We start from the raw sequence: 18258 nt of genomic DNA, 5'->3' as shown, positions 1-18258 counted from the left end.
AGACATGTGAGAGGAGCTGCTCAGAATAGTAAGTATAGGTTGAGCTGCATTTCAAAAAATAAGAGTCGTATCTAAAATAAATGTCCCAGTCAATTTTAACAGGAAAGCTTTCAATCAGCGTGTTCTGAAAGTTTAGTTCTCACATGCGGAGCATAAGTCTTCACTCCCACCAAAGCATGAGCGGAAAAATTGAGGAGAATACAACGTAAAATGGAAAGACCAATGCTTGAGATAGCTTGAGAAATAGATTAAGAAACGAGGAACTTTGTAGACAATCCGGAGTGGAAAATATTATTGAAGGTATTACCGGGCCATAAGTATTGCAAGAATGAAATACGGCAGTTTACAAAAAATTGTTTGAGTGGAGACCATGGGCCGACAAACGAAGCCTGCGAAGACATCTAACACGATATACCGACGACCTCAGAAGAAGTGCAACCAATTGGATAGCAGAAGCGTAGAATACGTTAGATTATACCGGGTGTCCACTTATATTTTCCCCCATTTTAACTGCCTATAACTTCTAAACGGTTGAAGATAGAAATATGCGGTTTTCGCTGAAATGTTTTATTTTAGTAAAAGTTTTGTCTGAATGGACTGACTTTTTTATATCGCTTTCAAATACGACAAAAATGGTGGATTTTTGAAAAAAACATTATTGACTTTTTTTTAAAGGAACACCCAGTATATTTTTTGTAAATTGAAAGAAAGGCCATTCACCTATCCAGCGATATACAGTTTTTTAAAATCGATTGGCAAATCACTGAGTAATTAATTTTTAAAATGAGAGGTGCAACGTGGATATCACATACCTAAATAACATAACTGAGCAAATTGATATTATGTTATGTGATTTCCACATTGCATCTCTCATTTTAAAAATGAATTGCTCATTCATTTGACAACCGATTTTTAAAAAAAATTATCGCTGGATAGGTAAATGACCGTTTTTGTAAATGGCCATTTTTTATATCGCTTTTAAATAAAAAATGACTGACTTTTGAAAAAAAAACGTTGCTGAATTTTTTTTATTAAAACACCCAGTATATTTTTTTGTAACTTCAAAAAACGGTCTTACCTATCCAGCGATATAAAAAATTTTAAATTCGGTTGTCGAATGAGTGAGCAATTAATTTTTAAAATGAGAGATGCAATGTGGAAATCACATAACATAATATCAATTTGCTTAGTTATGTTATTATGTGATATCCACGTTGCACCTCTCATTTTAAAAATTAATTACTCAGTGATTTGACAACAGATTTTGAAAAACTTTATATTGCTGGATAGGTGAATGATCTTTCTTTATTTAAAAAAAATATACTGGGTGTTCCATTAAAAAAAGTCAACAACGTTTTTTTCAAAAATCCGCCATTTTTTTCGTATTTGAAAGCGATATAAGAAATTCAATCCATTCAGTTTTATTTTACTAAAATAAAACGTTTAAGCGAAAACCTCATATTTCTATCTTGATCCGTTTAGAAGTTATAGGCAGTTAAAATGGGGGAAAATATAAGTGGACACCCGGTATAGAATGAAAGTTCCAAATTGAACTTAAGTATTTTACTACATTTACCTGAGTACAAAACAGAGTTTTCTTATTGGAATTAAGAAAATGCTCTAGTTTGTTCATAAACTTCTTCTTCGAAGCTACGGACTCCAACTCCAACACCAGGTCATAATCCCTCGGTACGTGTATTAAAACTATTGGTTTTTTATTCGAAGTAACATTTAACGACTCTTCCAAAACAATATTATCTACATTCTTCAAATTAATCGTTCTTAACTTCTCTCCCTTTCTTTCCAAGACGTGTATAGCAGCATCCGGTCCGAATCTGACTTTGACCACTCGTTTGTGGTTGGCGTGTAACCATTCCGTTACTATCATCGTATCTACCGGTAACTTCACATCGCCGTTCCGAAGCTCTTCTTGTTTTATCTTTAGACGTCTTCGCTTCCTGTTCTGAAGCTTCACCACTCCGTATCCTGCGCCAGCACAGACGATGGGGACAAAGCCGAGGAACACGCAGGCATAGATGTACACCAACTCATTTCCCTAAAAACAATTAGAATCTTAACCTTCCGATGACCAACTTTTTTTGTTACACGGATGACCAACGGGGGTAAAAAATGACCCTAGGTCAAAAATGACCTGGAATGAATGTTTTCAGCATTTAAATCTTTATCTAACAATACATCCTCGTTTTCTGATACTATTTCATCTTATATACCATCATAAAAATCGCTAGCAGTTAACAATTTCCTGTAACTCAGCCTCAGTAAGATATTTGCGGGCCATATCTTATATGTATACAAAATACTAAGAAACTATAATAATATACGCCAGGAAATAATAATAATGACTAACTGTAGCAGACAGGAATGTCATGATTCGTACATAACAGGCACCACAGTCTAAAAATAAATTTTGATAACGCGCAGTGTAAAAACTACTTGAAATTCCACATAATAGACGGTATTTTACTAAACATCAACTTCAGAATATATTTTTTATTCGTAAAATATAGGGATTTTTTTTTATTTCAAAATATGAGGATATCTAGCATGATATTAAAGTGAAATAAAAAAATAATGAGTTTAAAATTGAAAATACTTTTAAATTTATTAAAGAAACACATACGCTGGGGTCCAAATTTACCCCCCTTGGTCATCCGAAGATTAAGATAAATAAGTTAGCGGTATGTATAGTATAGAATAAGTATGTCGGTAAAGTTAGCAGCACCATTTTATAGGGCCAAATTCAGGCCGGGATTATAATTTATTGCTAATTTATTATGGAAAGGAAATATTTATTGCTGTAGCCGTTTCCGAGAAAAAATTGGTGTTGCTAACTTTATTGTGAAGCTAACAGCGCCATAGCTATATTTTGACAAGGAATAGGGGTACAGGGCCCGTCTTGGAGGCATATTTGATTGGTAATTAAGTCCTGATGATTGGTACCTTGACCAATCCCCATAAACCACCCCATCATACTCTAGAGCAAAATTCACCCGCGATAAAATGATCAAACTAGAAAATTCAACCACAGTGAATTAGTTGCTAATTTGTTACGGAAAAAAAATTATTGCTGTATCCGTTTCCGAGAAAAAATAGGAGTTGCTAACTTTAGTGTAAACCTAACAGTACCATAGGAAAAGGGGTACAGAGCCCATCTTAATTAAATGCTGCTGATTGGTACGTTGACCAATCCCCATAAACTACCCCATCATCCCCTAGCGCAAAATTCACCCCCGAAAAAATGATGAAACTAGAAAATTCAACCGCAGGGAATTAGTTGATAATTTATTGCTAATTTGTTACGGAAAGATGAAAATTATTCCTGTAGCCTCTGTAGCCGTTTCCGAGAAAAAATGGGTTGCTAACTTTATTGTAAAGCTAGCAGCGCCATCTCGGCAAGGAAAAGGGGTACGGTGCCCATCTTGGCGGCATGTTTTATTGGTAATTAAGTAGTGCTGATTGACCAATCAGGGTACATTGACCAATCCCCATAAACTACTCCATCATCCCCTAGAGCAAAATTCACCAACTAAAAAATGATGAAATTAGGAAATGCAACCACAGGGAATGAATTGCAGAGAAACAATGGGTATTGCTATAACTTTACAGGAAAGCTAGCAGCACCATAGCTATATCTGACAAGGAAAGGGGGTACAGGGTCTATATTGGCGGCATATTTTATTGCTAATTAACTGTTGTTGATTGGTACATTGGCCAATCCCCAGAAACTACCACATCATCCCTAGCACAAAACGCTTCTCTGAAACAACAATGAAACTAAAGAATTCAACCAGAATAAATTAATTTTTAATAAATCAAAAATGAATAACCATTTTCAATTTCGTTGCAACACGAAACTACACCCGCGCCATATTCTAGTTCAATCAGAGAGTGCTGTAAGCACCTCTACCGGTTTCGAAACTTATTAGTCTCTCATCAGGAGGCACATATGTTGCTCTCTCTGACCCAACCAGGACAAACCCCGACGTGCAGCCATGAATTGCAACGAACGAAATGGCATGGATGCCCTAGCGGCATTGGAGTACGAAGGGAACCATTCTCGCTGGAACTGTACCGCGCTGAGCAGATGGGACGTGAATTATAAATTGTAAAATTCCCTCACCTTCCTTAGTCTCAGCATCCGTTATGGCTTGCAAATTTCAGAAGCCTCGGAGGTGTAACCAGAGAAGGTTCCCATTGTTTTCAATCTGGTAGGATGTAGAGCAACATTTTTAATGTTGTTTTATATGCTATGAGATTGAAAACTTAGTGTTTTGCTAGCAGTTGTCGCTAGGGCATCCATGCCATTTCGTTCGTTGCAATTCGTGGCTGCACGCCGGGGTTTGTCCTGGTTGGATCAGACAGAGCAGCATATGTGCCTCCTGATGAGAGACTAATAAGTTTCGAAACCGGTAGAGGTGCTTCCAGCACTCTCGGATTGGACTAGAATATGGCGCGGGTGTAGTTTCGTGTTGCAACGAAATTGAAAATGGTTATTCATTTTTTATTTACATGTTTACTCTGATTGGAGTACGAAGGGAACCATTCTCGCAGGAACTTTACCGCGCTGAGCAGATGAGACGTGAATTATAAATTGTAAAATTCCCTCATCTTCCTTAGTCTCAGCATCCGTTATGGCTTGCATATTTTAGAACCCTCGGAGGTGTAACCAGAGAAGGTTCCCATTGTTTTTAATTTGGTAGGATGTAGAGCAACATTCTTAATGTTGTTTTATATAGGTACTATGAGATTGAAAACTTAGTCTTTTTCTTCTAATTGCTAATAATTTATTATTGAAGTTTTATGCCACGAAACAATTTATTTCTGCAATAGTTTCCGAAAAAGAAATAAATGATTAAAATAAAATATTCAAAAATAAGAAACCGCTATTTTTGTCGGGATTAAGCCATAATTTTATATTGAAACTAAATTTATTTGACCTTTTGTTTTCCTCTTTTATATTAAAACTAAATTATTTTTAAAATCAAAGTTTAGTGTTAATATTCAGAGTAAACTATCATGAGGTTGTTTCATTTCGTGTCGGGAGAGTATCATGAGGTTTTTTCCTGGTTTTTTCCTCATAATGTACTATGGGCTCACTAACAGGTGAATTGCACGGTCACCATTGCATGTAGCTTTTCAGAAGAATTTAGAAGAAGTTAGTTACCAACTAACCAAAACAAAATGTTTTGTATTTTGAGAACGATTTCCAAAATGGAAATCAAAACGTCAAATTGGTCAAATAAACTTAATTGTGAAGGAAAATTGTGGCTTATTCCCAACAACAACAGTAAATTGCATTAAGATGCCACAAGAAAATAGCTTTAGAATAATATTAAAAATACGAAAGCTACAACTGTTTACTTGCTTATGTACCTAATCATTTATATTCCAATAAAATATTGAAAAGCATCTAACTAGATAATACTTACTTCAAAATAGTCGTAACCTGTGATGACTTTACAAGGCTCCATCTGGGACGTGTTGAGCTGCATTGGTTGGGGACAGGGATCACCTTCTTTCCAGAAGAAAACGTTCTTTTGTATGGCATTTTCATGAATACTAGTACTGTTAATAATTATATCGTATAAAGTTATCTTCCTAATTTCTTCTATTTCATTTGTAGTAAATAGTCTAAAACATTATTTTTTTTATTTGGCTTAAAAAAATTAAAACATTATTAATGTTAATACTACAAAGTCGGTTAAACTATCAAAATACTCTAATTACTTCGGTAATTATTGTATGGTAATAAATAACCCTGGAACTGATATCGGTTCGGATCATAATCCAGTAGTATCTGTGTTAGAAGCTAGACCAAAGAAAATGAGAAAAACCATCATCCCAGCGTTAGACTTAAGTCAGATTAAAAGTGAACACCGACGACAAACAGTGCGCAAAGAAATCAACACCGGCCTCAGTGTAGCAGAAAACCAAATCCGCAGAACAGACAACATAGATGAAAAACTGAAGTATATAAACACTATAATAAGAACTACGGGAAAGAAACACCTAACCAAATCTCCAAAGAAACATAAGGTGTGAATGACACCAGACATACTAGAACTAATGGACGAAAGACGCAAATTGAAGAATAATTCAGAAAAATACAGAGAGGTTGATAAGAACATAAAGCAAATAATAAAGAAGGCCAAAGAATCATGGATTAAAGAACAATGTGTAGAAATGGAAGACTATGAAAGAGAGTATGACACATTCAATATACATAAAAAAGTAAAAGAACTTACAGGAACCCAAAGAAGACATCAAATAAGTTTGCTTAAGGACAAAGACGGAAATATTATTATAGACTTAACAGAAAAAATTAATAGATGGAGTGAATACATAAGAGAATTGTTTGAGGACAACAGAAATAACATTGACAAGGTAAATAGTGAAACGGGACCTGAAATCCTAAAATGTGAAGTAGAAATGGCACTTAGAAATTCCAAAACTGGAAAGGCAAATGGACCCGATGAGGTTCCTACTGAATTACTAAAGCTCTTGAATGATGAATCAATAGGTATAATATTGCACTTATTTAACACAGTATACAATACTGGTATTATACCTCAAGAGTGGCTGCTGTCTACATTCGTTACACTGCCAAAGAAATCCAATGCAAAAGAATGTTCAGAACATCGAACAATATCTTTAATGAGCCATCTACTAAAGACATTTCTAAAAATCATCCACAACCGAGTTTATCAAAAGTTGGAGTCAGATATTAGTAATACACAGATGGGGTTCAGAAAAGGACTAAGTACTCGAGAAGCTCTCTTCGGTTTGAATGTTCTTACACAAAGATGCCTAGACGTTAATCAAGAAGTACATGCATGATTTATCGATTTTGAAAAAGCGTTTGACAGAGTACGCCACGATAGGCTAAGAGACATTCTTGAAAGAAAAGACATAGATAATAAAGATCTGCGAATAATTATCAACTTATATTGGAATCAGAAAGCTAACATCAAAATAGAAAACGAGATATCAAAAGCAATAGAAATACATAGAGGAGTAAGACAGGGATGCATTTTGTCACCACTGCTATTTAATGTATATAGTGAAAGCATCTGTCAGGAAGCCCTTTTGCAAGCAAATGAAGGAATCGTAATCAATGGAGAGGTTGTAAATAATATTCGATACGCAGACGACACTGTACTAGTTGCAAGAACAGTAGAATAATTACAACGATTACTTACAAACATAAATATTGCTTGCAACAATTATGGCATAAACATTAATATCAAAAAAACCAAGTATATGGTCTTCAGTAAAATCATGACACAACCAGCACATATTAGTATAAACGGCATTCAAATTGAAAAAGTATCAAGTTATAAATACTTGGGAACTTTAATAAACGAAACTGGAGACCAAAACAATAAAATAAAAAGACGTATCGAAATTGCCAGGGCCACCTTCATAAAGATGAGAAAATTCTTCTGCAACAGAGATATAAGCATCCCTCTACGATTAAGAATGCTAAGTGGCTACGTATTTAACACGCTATTATACGTGTAGAGGCCTGGACTCTCAAACAGAACAACATAAAAAATATTGAAAGTTTCGAGATGTGGTGCTACCGTCGAATGCTGAAGATAAGTTGGGTTGAAAGAATCACAAATCTTGAAGTAATACGAAGGATAGGAAGAGACGCAGAAATTTTATTAACGATAAAACGAAGAAAACTCGAGTATTTGGGTCACCTGATGAGAGGTCATAAATACGCATTACTTCAAAATATAATGCAAGGAAAAATAGAAGGAAAACGGAATCCAGGCCGTAGAAGAATGTCGTGGATGCGGAATTTGAGAGAGTGGTTTGGCTGCACCACTAATGAACTTTTTAGGTCAGCTGTAAACAAAGTCAGGGTAGCCTTGATGATTTCCAATCTCCGATAGGAGTGGCACAAGAAGAAGAAGAATAAATAACGTTATCGTTTTAATATGAGGTAATATTCATTTTTCTAAAATATAAAAACGTATTTAAAAAAATAACACCTAACTACGTAAAGAGAAGTCAATACATAGAGGGGTTAATAAAATAACATTATGTAGAAATGTAGTATATAAAAAGGGGTAGGCCATAGACAAAAAGCTAGCTTTGTTTAATCAAATTATAATTTGTTCTCATTGTTAGTTCTATTACAGCTGCTATGTTTTCTTTATTAGTTTCCCTTCATTTACAATTTTCTGCTATTATTTAAATGATTAAAGATTAAATTAAAATTTAAATTTCAGCAGTTTGTTTTTTGCAGAATACATTCTAAATCTTAATCAAATTAATATCTCAACCAATGCCAATTCCATAAACTGAATTATGATATAATATTAGCACATATGTAATTTTTGTTTGTTTTATTGCACAATAAATTCCCACAGAGAAACAGTTTAACACGAAGAAATCGAATTAGCATAATGTTTTCATTAGTTAATGAGTTTTGATTTATGGATTTTACGGTTACAATTATTTTTATTATTGATTTTTATAACTGTAACTAAAATGATGAGCTACATAATATTTTACGTAACTGTATGTTGTTCTGAAGCTATTTTCTTGTGGCATTTTTACAATTTTAACTATTTAGAATGGGAAATAAGCCACAATATTATTAAAAAATGATTTTTATTAACGTTTCGACGCCCAAATCGGGTGCCGTTGTCAAAATACAAAATACTATTAATATAAACAAAAATGTTGTTGCTTAGTAAAAAAAATTCTTCTAATAATTTATTTAATTTGACTCATTTATATCGGCAATTGTTATTATATTATTATTATAATCAATATGTTGCATGTGGTTGTCTTTTTAAAGACAGATCACATGCTATGATTTTTTGTGACGGATATTCTTGAGTTGGGGTTGATTTCATGTAATCGAATGAACTATCTTTCAGTAAAGTCGTCCCAGGAACGCAACTCATAAATATTGGCAATATCATTTTAAAGTCTTCTACTTTAAAATGTATCATATGTATCTGAGTTGCCGATATAAATGAGTCAAATTAAATAAATTATTAGAAGAATTTTTTTTACTAAGCAACAACATTTTTGTTTATATTAATAGTATTTTGTATTTTGACAACGGCACCCGATTTGGGCGTCGAAACGTTAATAAAAATCATTTTTTAATAATATTGTGGCTTATTTCCCATTCTAAATAGTTAAAATTTACGTAACTGTGTTTCATATTTTTATGTATTTCGAATAGTTTCTTAACCTTAGAATATAGAAAAATTAATATAATATCGTTCTTTCTCACAGTATACGCTACTCAATATATGTCATACAATCAAAAATCTTAATAAAATAAAAAGTTAATATCTGTGATGTTTTTCCTCTTGATGTACCCATCCGTAACGAATGTTGGCGATTATTATGGTAATCTTTATCTTATCTGTAGCAGCTAGAAAAAGCTACGAAGATGTCATGTTGAACTAGGTTCTGAGGGTCTTTAACTAGTATGTTCTTCTTCTTCCTGGACCGCGCTTTTCCAATATTTTTTTTGCAGGATGGTTTGTAGAAGGGCATATTTAGATTCATTTCGCATAATGTGTGCAAAGTATTGAAACGAAGTATCAAGATTTGACAGCACCTCTCCGTTCCTCTTCATTTTTCTGAGGACCGCATCATTTCTAACTCTGTTGATTTGTGATTATTAGGGAGCGGATTTATATGCAAGCAATTTTGATGAAATATGCGCATATATATGCAGTAAAAAATTACGAAATATGCGTAAGATATGCACAATAATTTCAAAAAATGCGCTTTGTGAGAAACCACATATTTATCTAAAATAAAATGAATGTATCGATTTTCCACTATCTTCTTGATTTTTTTATGGTATTGTTGTAAAGAGGTACGTAATTTTTTCCCAATGTACTTTTATCGGGAACACTTTTCTTTGAATATATTTCCAAAAAACTTTTAAACATAGGATTTTCCAATTTTTTCAATTGTATTTTTCACAAATCATCACCTCGGATAAATGCGAATTAAATTTATATTGCTCATTGGATGACGTCATCAACAATTGTCTACTGTCAAAGTATAACTGATCAATGATCAACTTTCGACTCGCTCATCTTCTTGCATTTTGACTTATGTAGTTCTGTCCCGACGTTTTTTGTAACCAAAAATTTTCGCTAAGATGTTATCTACGACAATAACACATACTTTTTCAAACTGTTTAAACTTAAAATATTGAGGAAGCAGCCAAATATTATTTATTAAAGAAAAAGATGACGAAACAATCTTAAACTCACCATTTTCCTACATCTTTTGTAGAATACTTTTTCATTGGTTTAAGAAGCTGGGGATAGGTTCTGATCCGGGAATAAACCAAGCTAGGATTTTTCGGTATATTGCACTATTCACAAACAGAAGTAATTTTACACAAAAACTAAACATTCGCATTGAGAGACTAAAGATGAATCGTAAAACGATGTTTAGAGGTGTAAATACTCTCTTAACAATAGAGTATTTAACATCCTACAATAATTTTATGACGGCGTACTATACGCACTTTGTGGGTAAAGTTCGGGTATTTTCTAAAAAAAACCGAAAAAGTAGTTATTGAGCCGATTTTAGGTAGTTTTCGAAAAGATATGACAGGATGTGCGGGGGAATATTTTGTGACGAATTAAAAATTTTTAGAAATTTTTCGTTTGGACAAAAATGTTTTTAAAAGACACATAATATGCACATTTCTTTAAAAATATGCAAACTTTGGTAAAGTTCTCAAATATGCGAAATATGCAAGCAATATGCATTTAGCATAAAATCCGCTCCCTAGTGATTATCTATTTTTAATTTCCAAAATGCTTCCTTTACCTCTCGTTTGTTATTATTCTGGTGTTAGTGGTTCATTATCGTCACCTTTAGCAAATAGGGATCGACAGTATTCCGTCCATATTTCCGTCTGAGTTTGTCTCGTTTCACCCATTTAATTATATTTTCTAATTATCCGTCTTTAAGTCATATCATATGCACATGATCTAGTCCAGCGGTTCTCAACCTTTTTTACTCAGCGACGCACTAACGTACTCCTTACAGATTCGCGACACCCTTATATGTACAAATTTTGCTAGTGGTATAGGTTATTGATTATGTATTTTATAAAGGAACTACAACGTTAACAGGGTTTTATGGTTTCATATAGTCAATGGAATCTATATTTGAAAAAACCGCGGAGTGCTACCATTTAAATTGGTGCGTTTTTGAGAAAGAGGTGAATTAGTCCCTAGGCACAGGGCGAATTATGGTGAGTTCTATGCACATTTAGTGCAAACACGTCTATAGGAAAATTATACCAGGTTAAATTTACTATCGAAATATCACATTTTAAAGTCAAGAACATGTTTTTTACAAAAATATATCCAAAAGAAAAGCAAGAAAAAAAACATGAAAGATAAAAATTTTGTTTTTTGTCCCATAACTTTTTTCCACGGGGATATAGGTATAGTAGGCATTGCGTCACAGAAAAAAAACTTCCATCCTTCTTCTTTCAAACGGCGTTCAGTAGAAGTCCCTGTGATTTACAATTTCAAAATGTGATTTTTCAAATTTCGCCACTCACAGCGATTTTGGGATATTTTCCTTGTTACTTCGCAAACATTGTTCTGTAACTTTTTTCTACGCATTTCTAGGTATACGCAATGGTACATTTAGTAGAAAGAGAAGTCAATTTAAAATGTTCTATCGTAGAAGTCCGTATGGCTATATTTAAGCAAGATGTGGTTTTTCAAAATTTTATACTTTTAATGATTTTTGATATATTTTACGATTATTTTTAAATTTCTCATTAAAACTTTTTTTATTGTATATTTGGGTATATGTATTGTGTAATAAAAAGGAAAGCTCATTTTCTTTACTTTAAAATGGTGTACTGTAAAAAAATTCTAGGACTATTTTTAAACAAGATATGCTTTTTCAAAGTGTGACATATACACATGCAATAGTTGGAACCATATGGAAAACTTTTTTAGTATTAATTTTATGAAAAAAAGTTATTCTTTATAAAATGCTGTGCCTAGTCTGAAACCTAAAATGCGATCATCAGATATAAAATTTTATTAACAGTGTACGAGGTATGTTAAAAAATATTAATTTGCTCAGGAGTAAAGTACCTTTATATGTCACAATATCGAAAACTATTATTAAGAAAAATTATTTGCAATTAAAAATTATATAATATGCAATTATATTCTTCTAGTTGAAAAAAAAAAAATAAAAAATTTTAAATTTTTTTCCAAATTACGGATATACTTGGATATCCTGCGGATATCTTGTTTAAAAATAGTCCTAGATTTTTTTGGAATACACCATTTTAAAGTAAAGAAAATATGCTGTTTTCTTTTATACAATGTATAACCCTATATGTACAAGAAAAAAAGTCAAATTGAGAAATTTAAAAAATAATCATAAAAAATATCAAAAATCATTAAAAGTATGAAACCTTGAAAAAGCAGAACTTGCTTCAAAATAGTCAAGCAACCTTATACAATATACCATTTTAAAGGTAATTGACTCCTATTTCTAATAAATGTACTATTGCATATACCTAGAAATGCGTAAAAAAAAGTTACAGAACAATGTTTGCGAAATAATGGGGAAAATGGTCCAAAATGCTGTGAGCGGCGCATTTTGAAAAATCCTATTTCGGAAAATATAAATCCTAGAGACTTCTACTAAACGTAATTTTAAAGAGAAAGAATGTAAGTTAATTTCTTCTGAAGCAATGTCTATACATATATCCCCGTAAAAAAAAGTTATGGGGCAAAAAACAAAATTGCTTTCTTTCGTGTTGTTTTTTGCTTTTCTTTTGAATATATTTTTGTAAATAAAAATATTTTGACTTTAAAATGTAATATTTCGATAGCAAATTTAATCTGGAACAATTTTCCTGTAGAAGTCTTTAAAAAGTGCATAGCACTCACCCTAATTCACCCTGTGTCTAAGGACTAATTCATCCATTTTTCAAAAACGCACCCATTTAAATGACTATATGAGACAATAAAATCCCGTTAATGTTGTAGTTGCTTTTAGCTCTCTTATTTTGAACATAATCAATAGCCTAGTAAGTAAGTACAGATGAATATACTAAGCATATTATTTTTTATTTCGTAAGAACCTAACAAGAACAATATGCATTATTGGTGTATTATAACAAGTAAAAAAATACAAATAAAAATATCGTATTCGTAAATCTCGCGACACACCTGATAGGTTCTTCCGGCACACCAGTGTGTCGCGACACGGTGGTTGAGAACCGCTGATCTAGTCATCAAAGACGAAGACGACACTTGTAGAAGCAATTGAAAAATTAGATACTGAAGCACAGATAATAGAGCTAGAGGTAAACCAGCACAAAACAAAATACATGACGATAGGGAAGGCCGACACAACTGGGAAATATCTCATATAACACAGAATCATAAATTTGAAACAGTATCCACCTTTATAGGTATAAGAGCTGGGAGCGGATTTTGTGCGTGATAAGTAATATCGAAAAACTATAAGGGGGTATGTTGAATTAGTTGTGTACATGACTTTCCCCAGAGCCGGAAACCAGAGTGGGGGACGAGGGTAGTTATAAGGGGTCAAAGTCGCGGTTTTTATTACTTTTTTTGTGACGCTCATGATCGAGATAGTGCACCAAAATTTGAGAATAAGGAGACCATGACATAACTAAGTAAAATCCTCAGAGCCGGAAACCAGAGTGGGGACGAGTGTAGTTGTAAGGGGTCAAACTCGCGGTTTTTATTATTTTTTTTGTAACGCTCATGACGTAACTAATTAAGTAAAATCTCCAGGGGCGGAACGCTGCTTGGGGTACTCAGGGATGAGTATAAAAATATAAGGGGTTTTTTTGCCGTTCTTGATCGAGATAGTGCACCAAAATTTGGGAATAAGTATATCATGACATTACTAAGTAAAATCTCCAGGGGCGGAACGCTGCGTCGGGGACAAATGTTGTGCTACGTCACACAAAAAATAATATAAACTGCGACTTTGACCCCTTAGAACTACCCTCATCCCCAACTCTGATTTCCGCCCCTGGAGATTTTGCTTAGTTACGTCATGATCTACTTATTCCCAAATTTTGGTTCAGTATCTCGATCACGAACGTCACAAAAAATCCCTTATAATTTTTATATTCACCCCTACCCCACCACTTTGTCGGCCACGCAGCGTTCCACCCCTGGGGATTTTACTTAGTTACGTCATAATCTACTTATTCCCAAATATTGGTGCACTATCTCGATCATGAGCGTCACAAAAAAATAATAAAAACCGCGACTTTGACCCCTTATAACTACCCTCGTCCCCCAGTCTCGTTTCCGGCTCTGGGGATTTTACTTAGTTATGTCATGGTCTACTTATTCCCAAATTTTGGTGCACTATCTCAGTCACGAACGTCACAAAAACCCCTTATATTTTTTATATTCACCCCTACCCCCACCCCTTTGTCGGCCACGCAGCGTTCGCTCCCTAGAGATTTAGTTTAGAAGAGTTAGTTACGTCATGACCTACTTATTCCCAAATTTTGGTGCACTATCTCGATCATGAGAGTCACAAAAAAAAATAATAAAAACCGCGACTTAGACCCCTTATAACTACCCTCGTCCCCCACTCTGGTTTCCGGCCGTTGGGGAAAGTCATGTACACAACTAATTCAACATATCCCCGTATAGTTTTTCCATATTACTTATCACGCACTAAATCCGCTTCTATCTCTCCGACTATTAGTATCGACAGTATCGACAATATCGACATTTGTGAAATAAAAAAGAATACTGATGTCGCAGAACGGATAGCAAGGTTCAAGTGGCAATGGATCGGGCATGTTGCCCAAGATAATTCCGAAAATGGACACAGAGTTTAACAAGCTGGAGACCAAGAGAGAACGGAATGAAAGAGACCTATGTCCAGCAGTGGACGAACATAGGTTGAAGAAGAAGATCCACCTTTAGATACTTGGGAGTAACAATAGGAAAAACAGGAAAAGATAAAACAGAGGAAAAAATTCTGAAATGCAAAAAAAATATATGGAATGAATATAAATCTACTGAGAAGCAATACTCTAAGTAAGAGAACAAAGATAAACCTCTATAAGAAGTTAATAAGACCTGTTGTTACATATGGGATAGAAACAACGACGATTAACAAAAAACAAGAAGATGGCCTCCTGAAACTTGAAAGAAAAATAGTGAGAATGATAGGGGGTCCCAAGGTAACAAGAGAGGGAAAACGAAGAATGAAATTAAATGCCGAAATTGAAGAAGAGTTAAAAGGGAGAAAATATTGTCATGTACGTAAAATCTCTTCGCTTAGAATGTATGGGACGCATACAGAGACGGCCAAGGAATTTCAGAAGATGGCTGTATGATGTAGAAGAAGATATAAGAGCAATTAATATTAAAGACTGTAAATTTCAGTGCAAGGATAGGAAGAAATGAAAAAGAGTGACGACAGTTCGCAGCAAAGACCCACAGCAAGCTATAAATGACATAGAGGAGTAATTCACCCCAATCAAGAATAGAATTTTAAACGCCATGCATTTAGCTATAATCCTTAGGGATTGTAATGCTTAATAAATAAATGAATTATCCGTAAAAATTAAGAATACTTTCATAACGATTCCGTATACCTAAGTCATATCATAGCTATTCTCTACATATTTTATGAGGTCATTGTCTACCAATCCAATCCAATAAAATCCATTAAGATGTAAATTAGAGCAGAAGTGTCAGATAATAGAACAAGTGATGAAGTTTAAATATCTAGCCATTACACTATCGAGCTACGGAAAGCTAGAAACAGAAGTGGAAGATCAAGTGAATAGAGTAAACAGAATCCGTTGTCTGAATGATACAATATGGAGAAATAAAAATATCGGAAAACAGTCATAAGACCAATAATTACATATGCAGCAGAAACACGATGTGACACAGAGAGGACAAAAAGATTGCTCGAAACAGCGGAGACGAAAACCCTCGAAATATCGATGGTAATACCAGAGCCGGATTTAAGGCAGTGGGGGCCCCTGGGCAGAATTGGTGTGGGGCCCTACCTTCTACCATTCAAAAATTTTATTACTATGGTATACAGCGGCTGTATTTCTATCTCATTTAGTTTTAAAAATATGACACTGGTAAAACAGTATATAAGTATGTGTACTTGCGTCTCTGCTAGGGTAAAACAGTATATTTCGCAAACTGTACAAAGACAGAATAGTATACATCCTCTTACACTTCTTATCCCTGGTATTATGTTATATCTATTTTTAGAAACTCGACTGATAAAACAGGATATATGTGGTATATGCTGTTATACGGTAACATATTTCATAAAAACGGAGTACCAATTCCATTGGTAAAATAGTATAACATTTCATATACTCTTTTACCATAGTATGACCAATGGGAATTTTTATCTCCTCCTACGGTATATACGTATAAAGTATTTTATATACTCTTTAGGTATACTGGAAAAATGGTAAAACCGTATATGTCACTTTACCAGCACATTTGAAAAAACTAGACCTATTTGCTGTTGTAATAATTATTATAATAACATACTTTTTCTACGAGCGTGCAAAAATGTCTACTTTCGCGCACGCATTTTAGTTTAGAAAGTTTCACTTTTCCGCACGCGTTTTATTTTTCCGCACGCGTGTAGATATTTTAATATGGCCTTAAAATAATTATAATACATGCAATAAACTAATATTTAGATATTATTTACTATTTTATTTCAAATGTAACTTATTTGTGTTCCTGTTTTAATGAAATTAACTATTTCGTATATTCCAAATTTCATTTGTCTAACTTTATAAATGACAAAACGGCACAGTAAAAGAACAAAAAGTCATTTATCTCAAAACTCACTTTTTTCACATATACTATTTTCCCTTTGCAGGCAAGAGCCAACTACAGGGTTTTTTCTTTTAGAAATAAATATATTTTTTTTACTTTTATAAATATATTTTTAAATAATAAAAAATATAGTCCTGTCGCCAGGGGGGGTACAACGGCCTCCTGTATTCAGATGGACTTACCCAAGTTTTTTTTATGTATTTTGACTTGTAGAACACGAATTTTTTGGGTAACAGCTGATCCGGATGTCGATAAGATTGTTATAAACCAAGAAGTTGAGGAATCACATAACAGCGATTTCTCGCAAAACAAAACATTTTTTTGTATTTTTTGTTCCATTCTAACCAAAAAATGTTCCTACAATTTTTTTCGTAGGATGCATAGTTTTCGAGATAAACGGGGTTGAACTTTCAAAAAATCGAAAAATTGCAATTTTTGAACCCGAATAACTTTTGATTAAAAAATAAAATAGCAATTCTGCTTACCGCATTTGAAAGTTCAAGTCAAATTATATCGGTTTTAATTATTTGTATTGCTAAAAATTTATTATTTTATTGTTAAAACAAAGCTATAAACACCTAGTGCTTGAGTGATGTTTTCAATGATTTCTCATTTAAAATCAAACGAGTAGGTAGAGGAGATAAGAGTGCAAGCGGGGCTATTTCTACGTAGCATGCATTAAAACGCATGTATTAGGCACGGGAAACACTATGTGTAGTAATTAGTGATTACCAGATTGTTAATAAAGAACTTTATTGAATAAGCAAGGTTATAAACATTGTTGTTGTTCCACCTCGAACATCGAAAACCCCCCCTTCCGTCCAAGGGCGATGCCATGCCCCGTGACCGCTGACAACCGTCCATAGACACTGTTGCCAGATGTCATCTTAACATTACAACATCTCCCTTTTTCCAAAAATATAGAAACATATAAAACTAAAAATATAATACTTAATTTAAGTGCAATAGTCCTTCAGATAGGCAGGTTTTCTAATAGTTCGTCCAAACTTATTTGTAGGAGGAGATCCTGTTTCATTATTGCTAGGTTGAACAGTCTTAGCAATATTATTGTGAATGTTACTAACAGGCAAACTTGGCCTGGGTATACCTTCTAAAAGAGGAACATCACACTTAGGATTAACTACAACATCATTGTGCGATTTTCTTAACTGAAAAGTGTTTCTTCTCAAAAACCGACCATCAGACTTTTGTATTACATAAGACCTAGGAACCTGACAAGGTTGAACAATTTTGGCAGGCGACCATAACTTAGATCTACCGTCTTGATCTAAGACATTGTTGCCTGTTTCAAATTTTTTTCTAGAAATTGCAGTCTGATCATAACTTAGTTTAGAAT

The 18258-nt window shown here is 33.7% G+C and overlaps 1 protein-coding gene across 1 annotated transcript in view; it reads right to left on the bottom strand.

Annotated features, from left to right (window-relative positions):
• Positions 1-18258, bottom strand: part of LOC114326347 (dual oxidase) — a 276211-nt gene that overhangs the window by 42671 nt on the left and 215282 nt on the right. The window contains exons 8-9 of the mRNA XM_028274683.2: positions 5451-5652; positions 1577-2056 (exon numbers count right to left, since the gene is read on the bottom strand). Of these exons, the coding sequence (XP_028130484.1) occupies positions 1577-2056; positions 5451-5652 (682 nt within the window). The remainder of the gene's footprint in view (positions 1-1576; positions 2057-5450; positions 5653-18258) is intronic.

Source organism: Diabrotica virgifera, chromosome 7 (assembly GCF_917563875.1).
Source record: "Diabrotica virgifera virgifera chromosome 7, PGI_DIABVI_V3a".
Classification (NCBI taxonomy): Eukaryota; Metazoa; Arthropoda; class Insecta; order Coleoptera; family Chrysomelidae; genus Diabrotica; species Diabrotica virgifera.
Note: the sequence above shows the minus strand (reverse complement) of the source record. Positions and strands in the feature narration are given on the sequence as shown.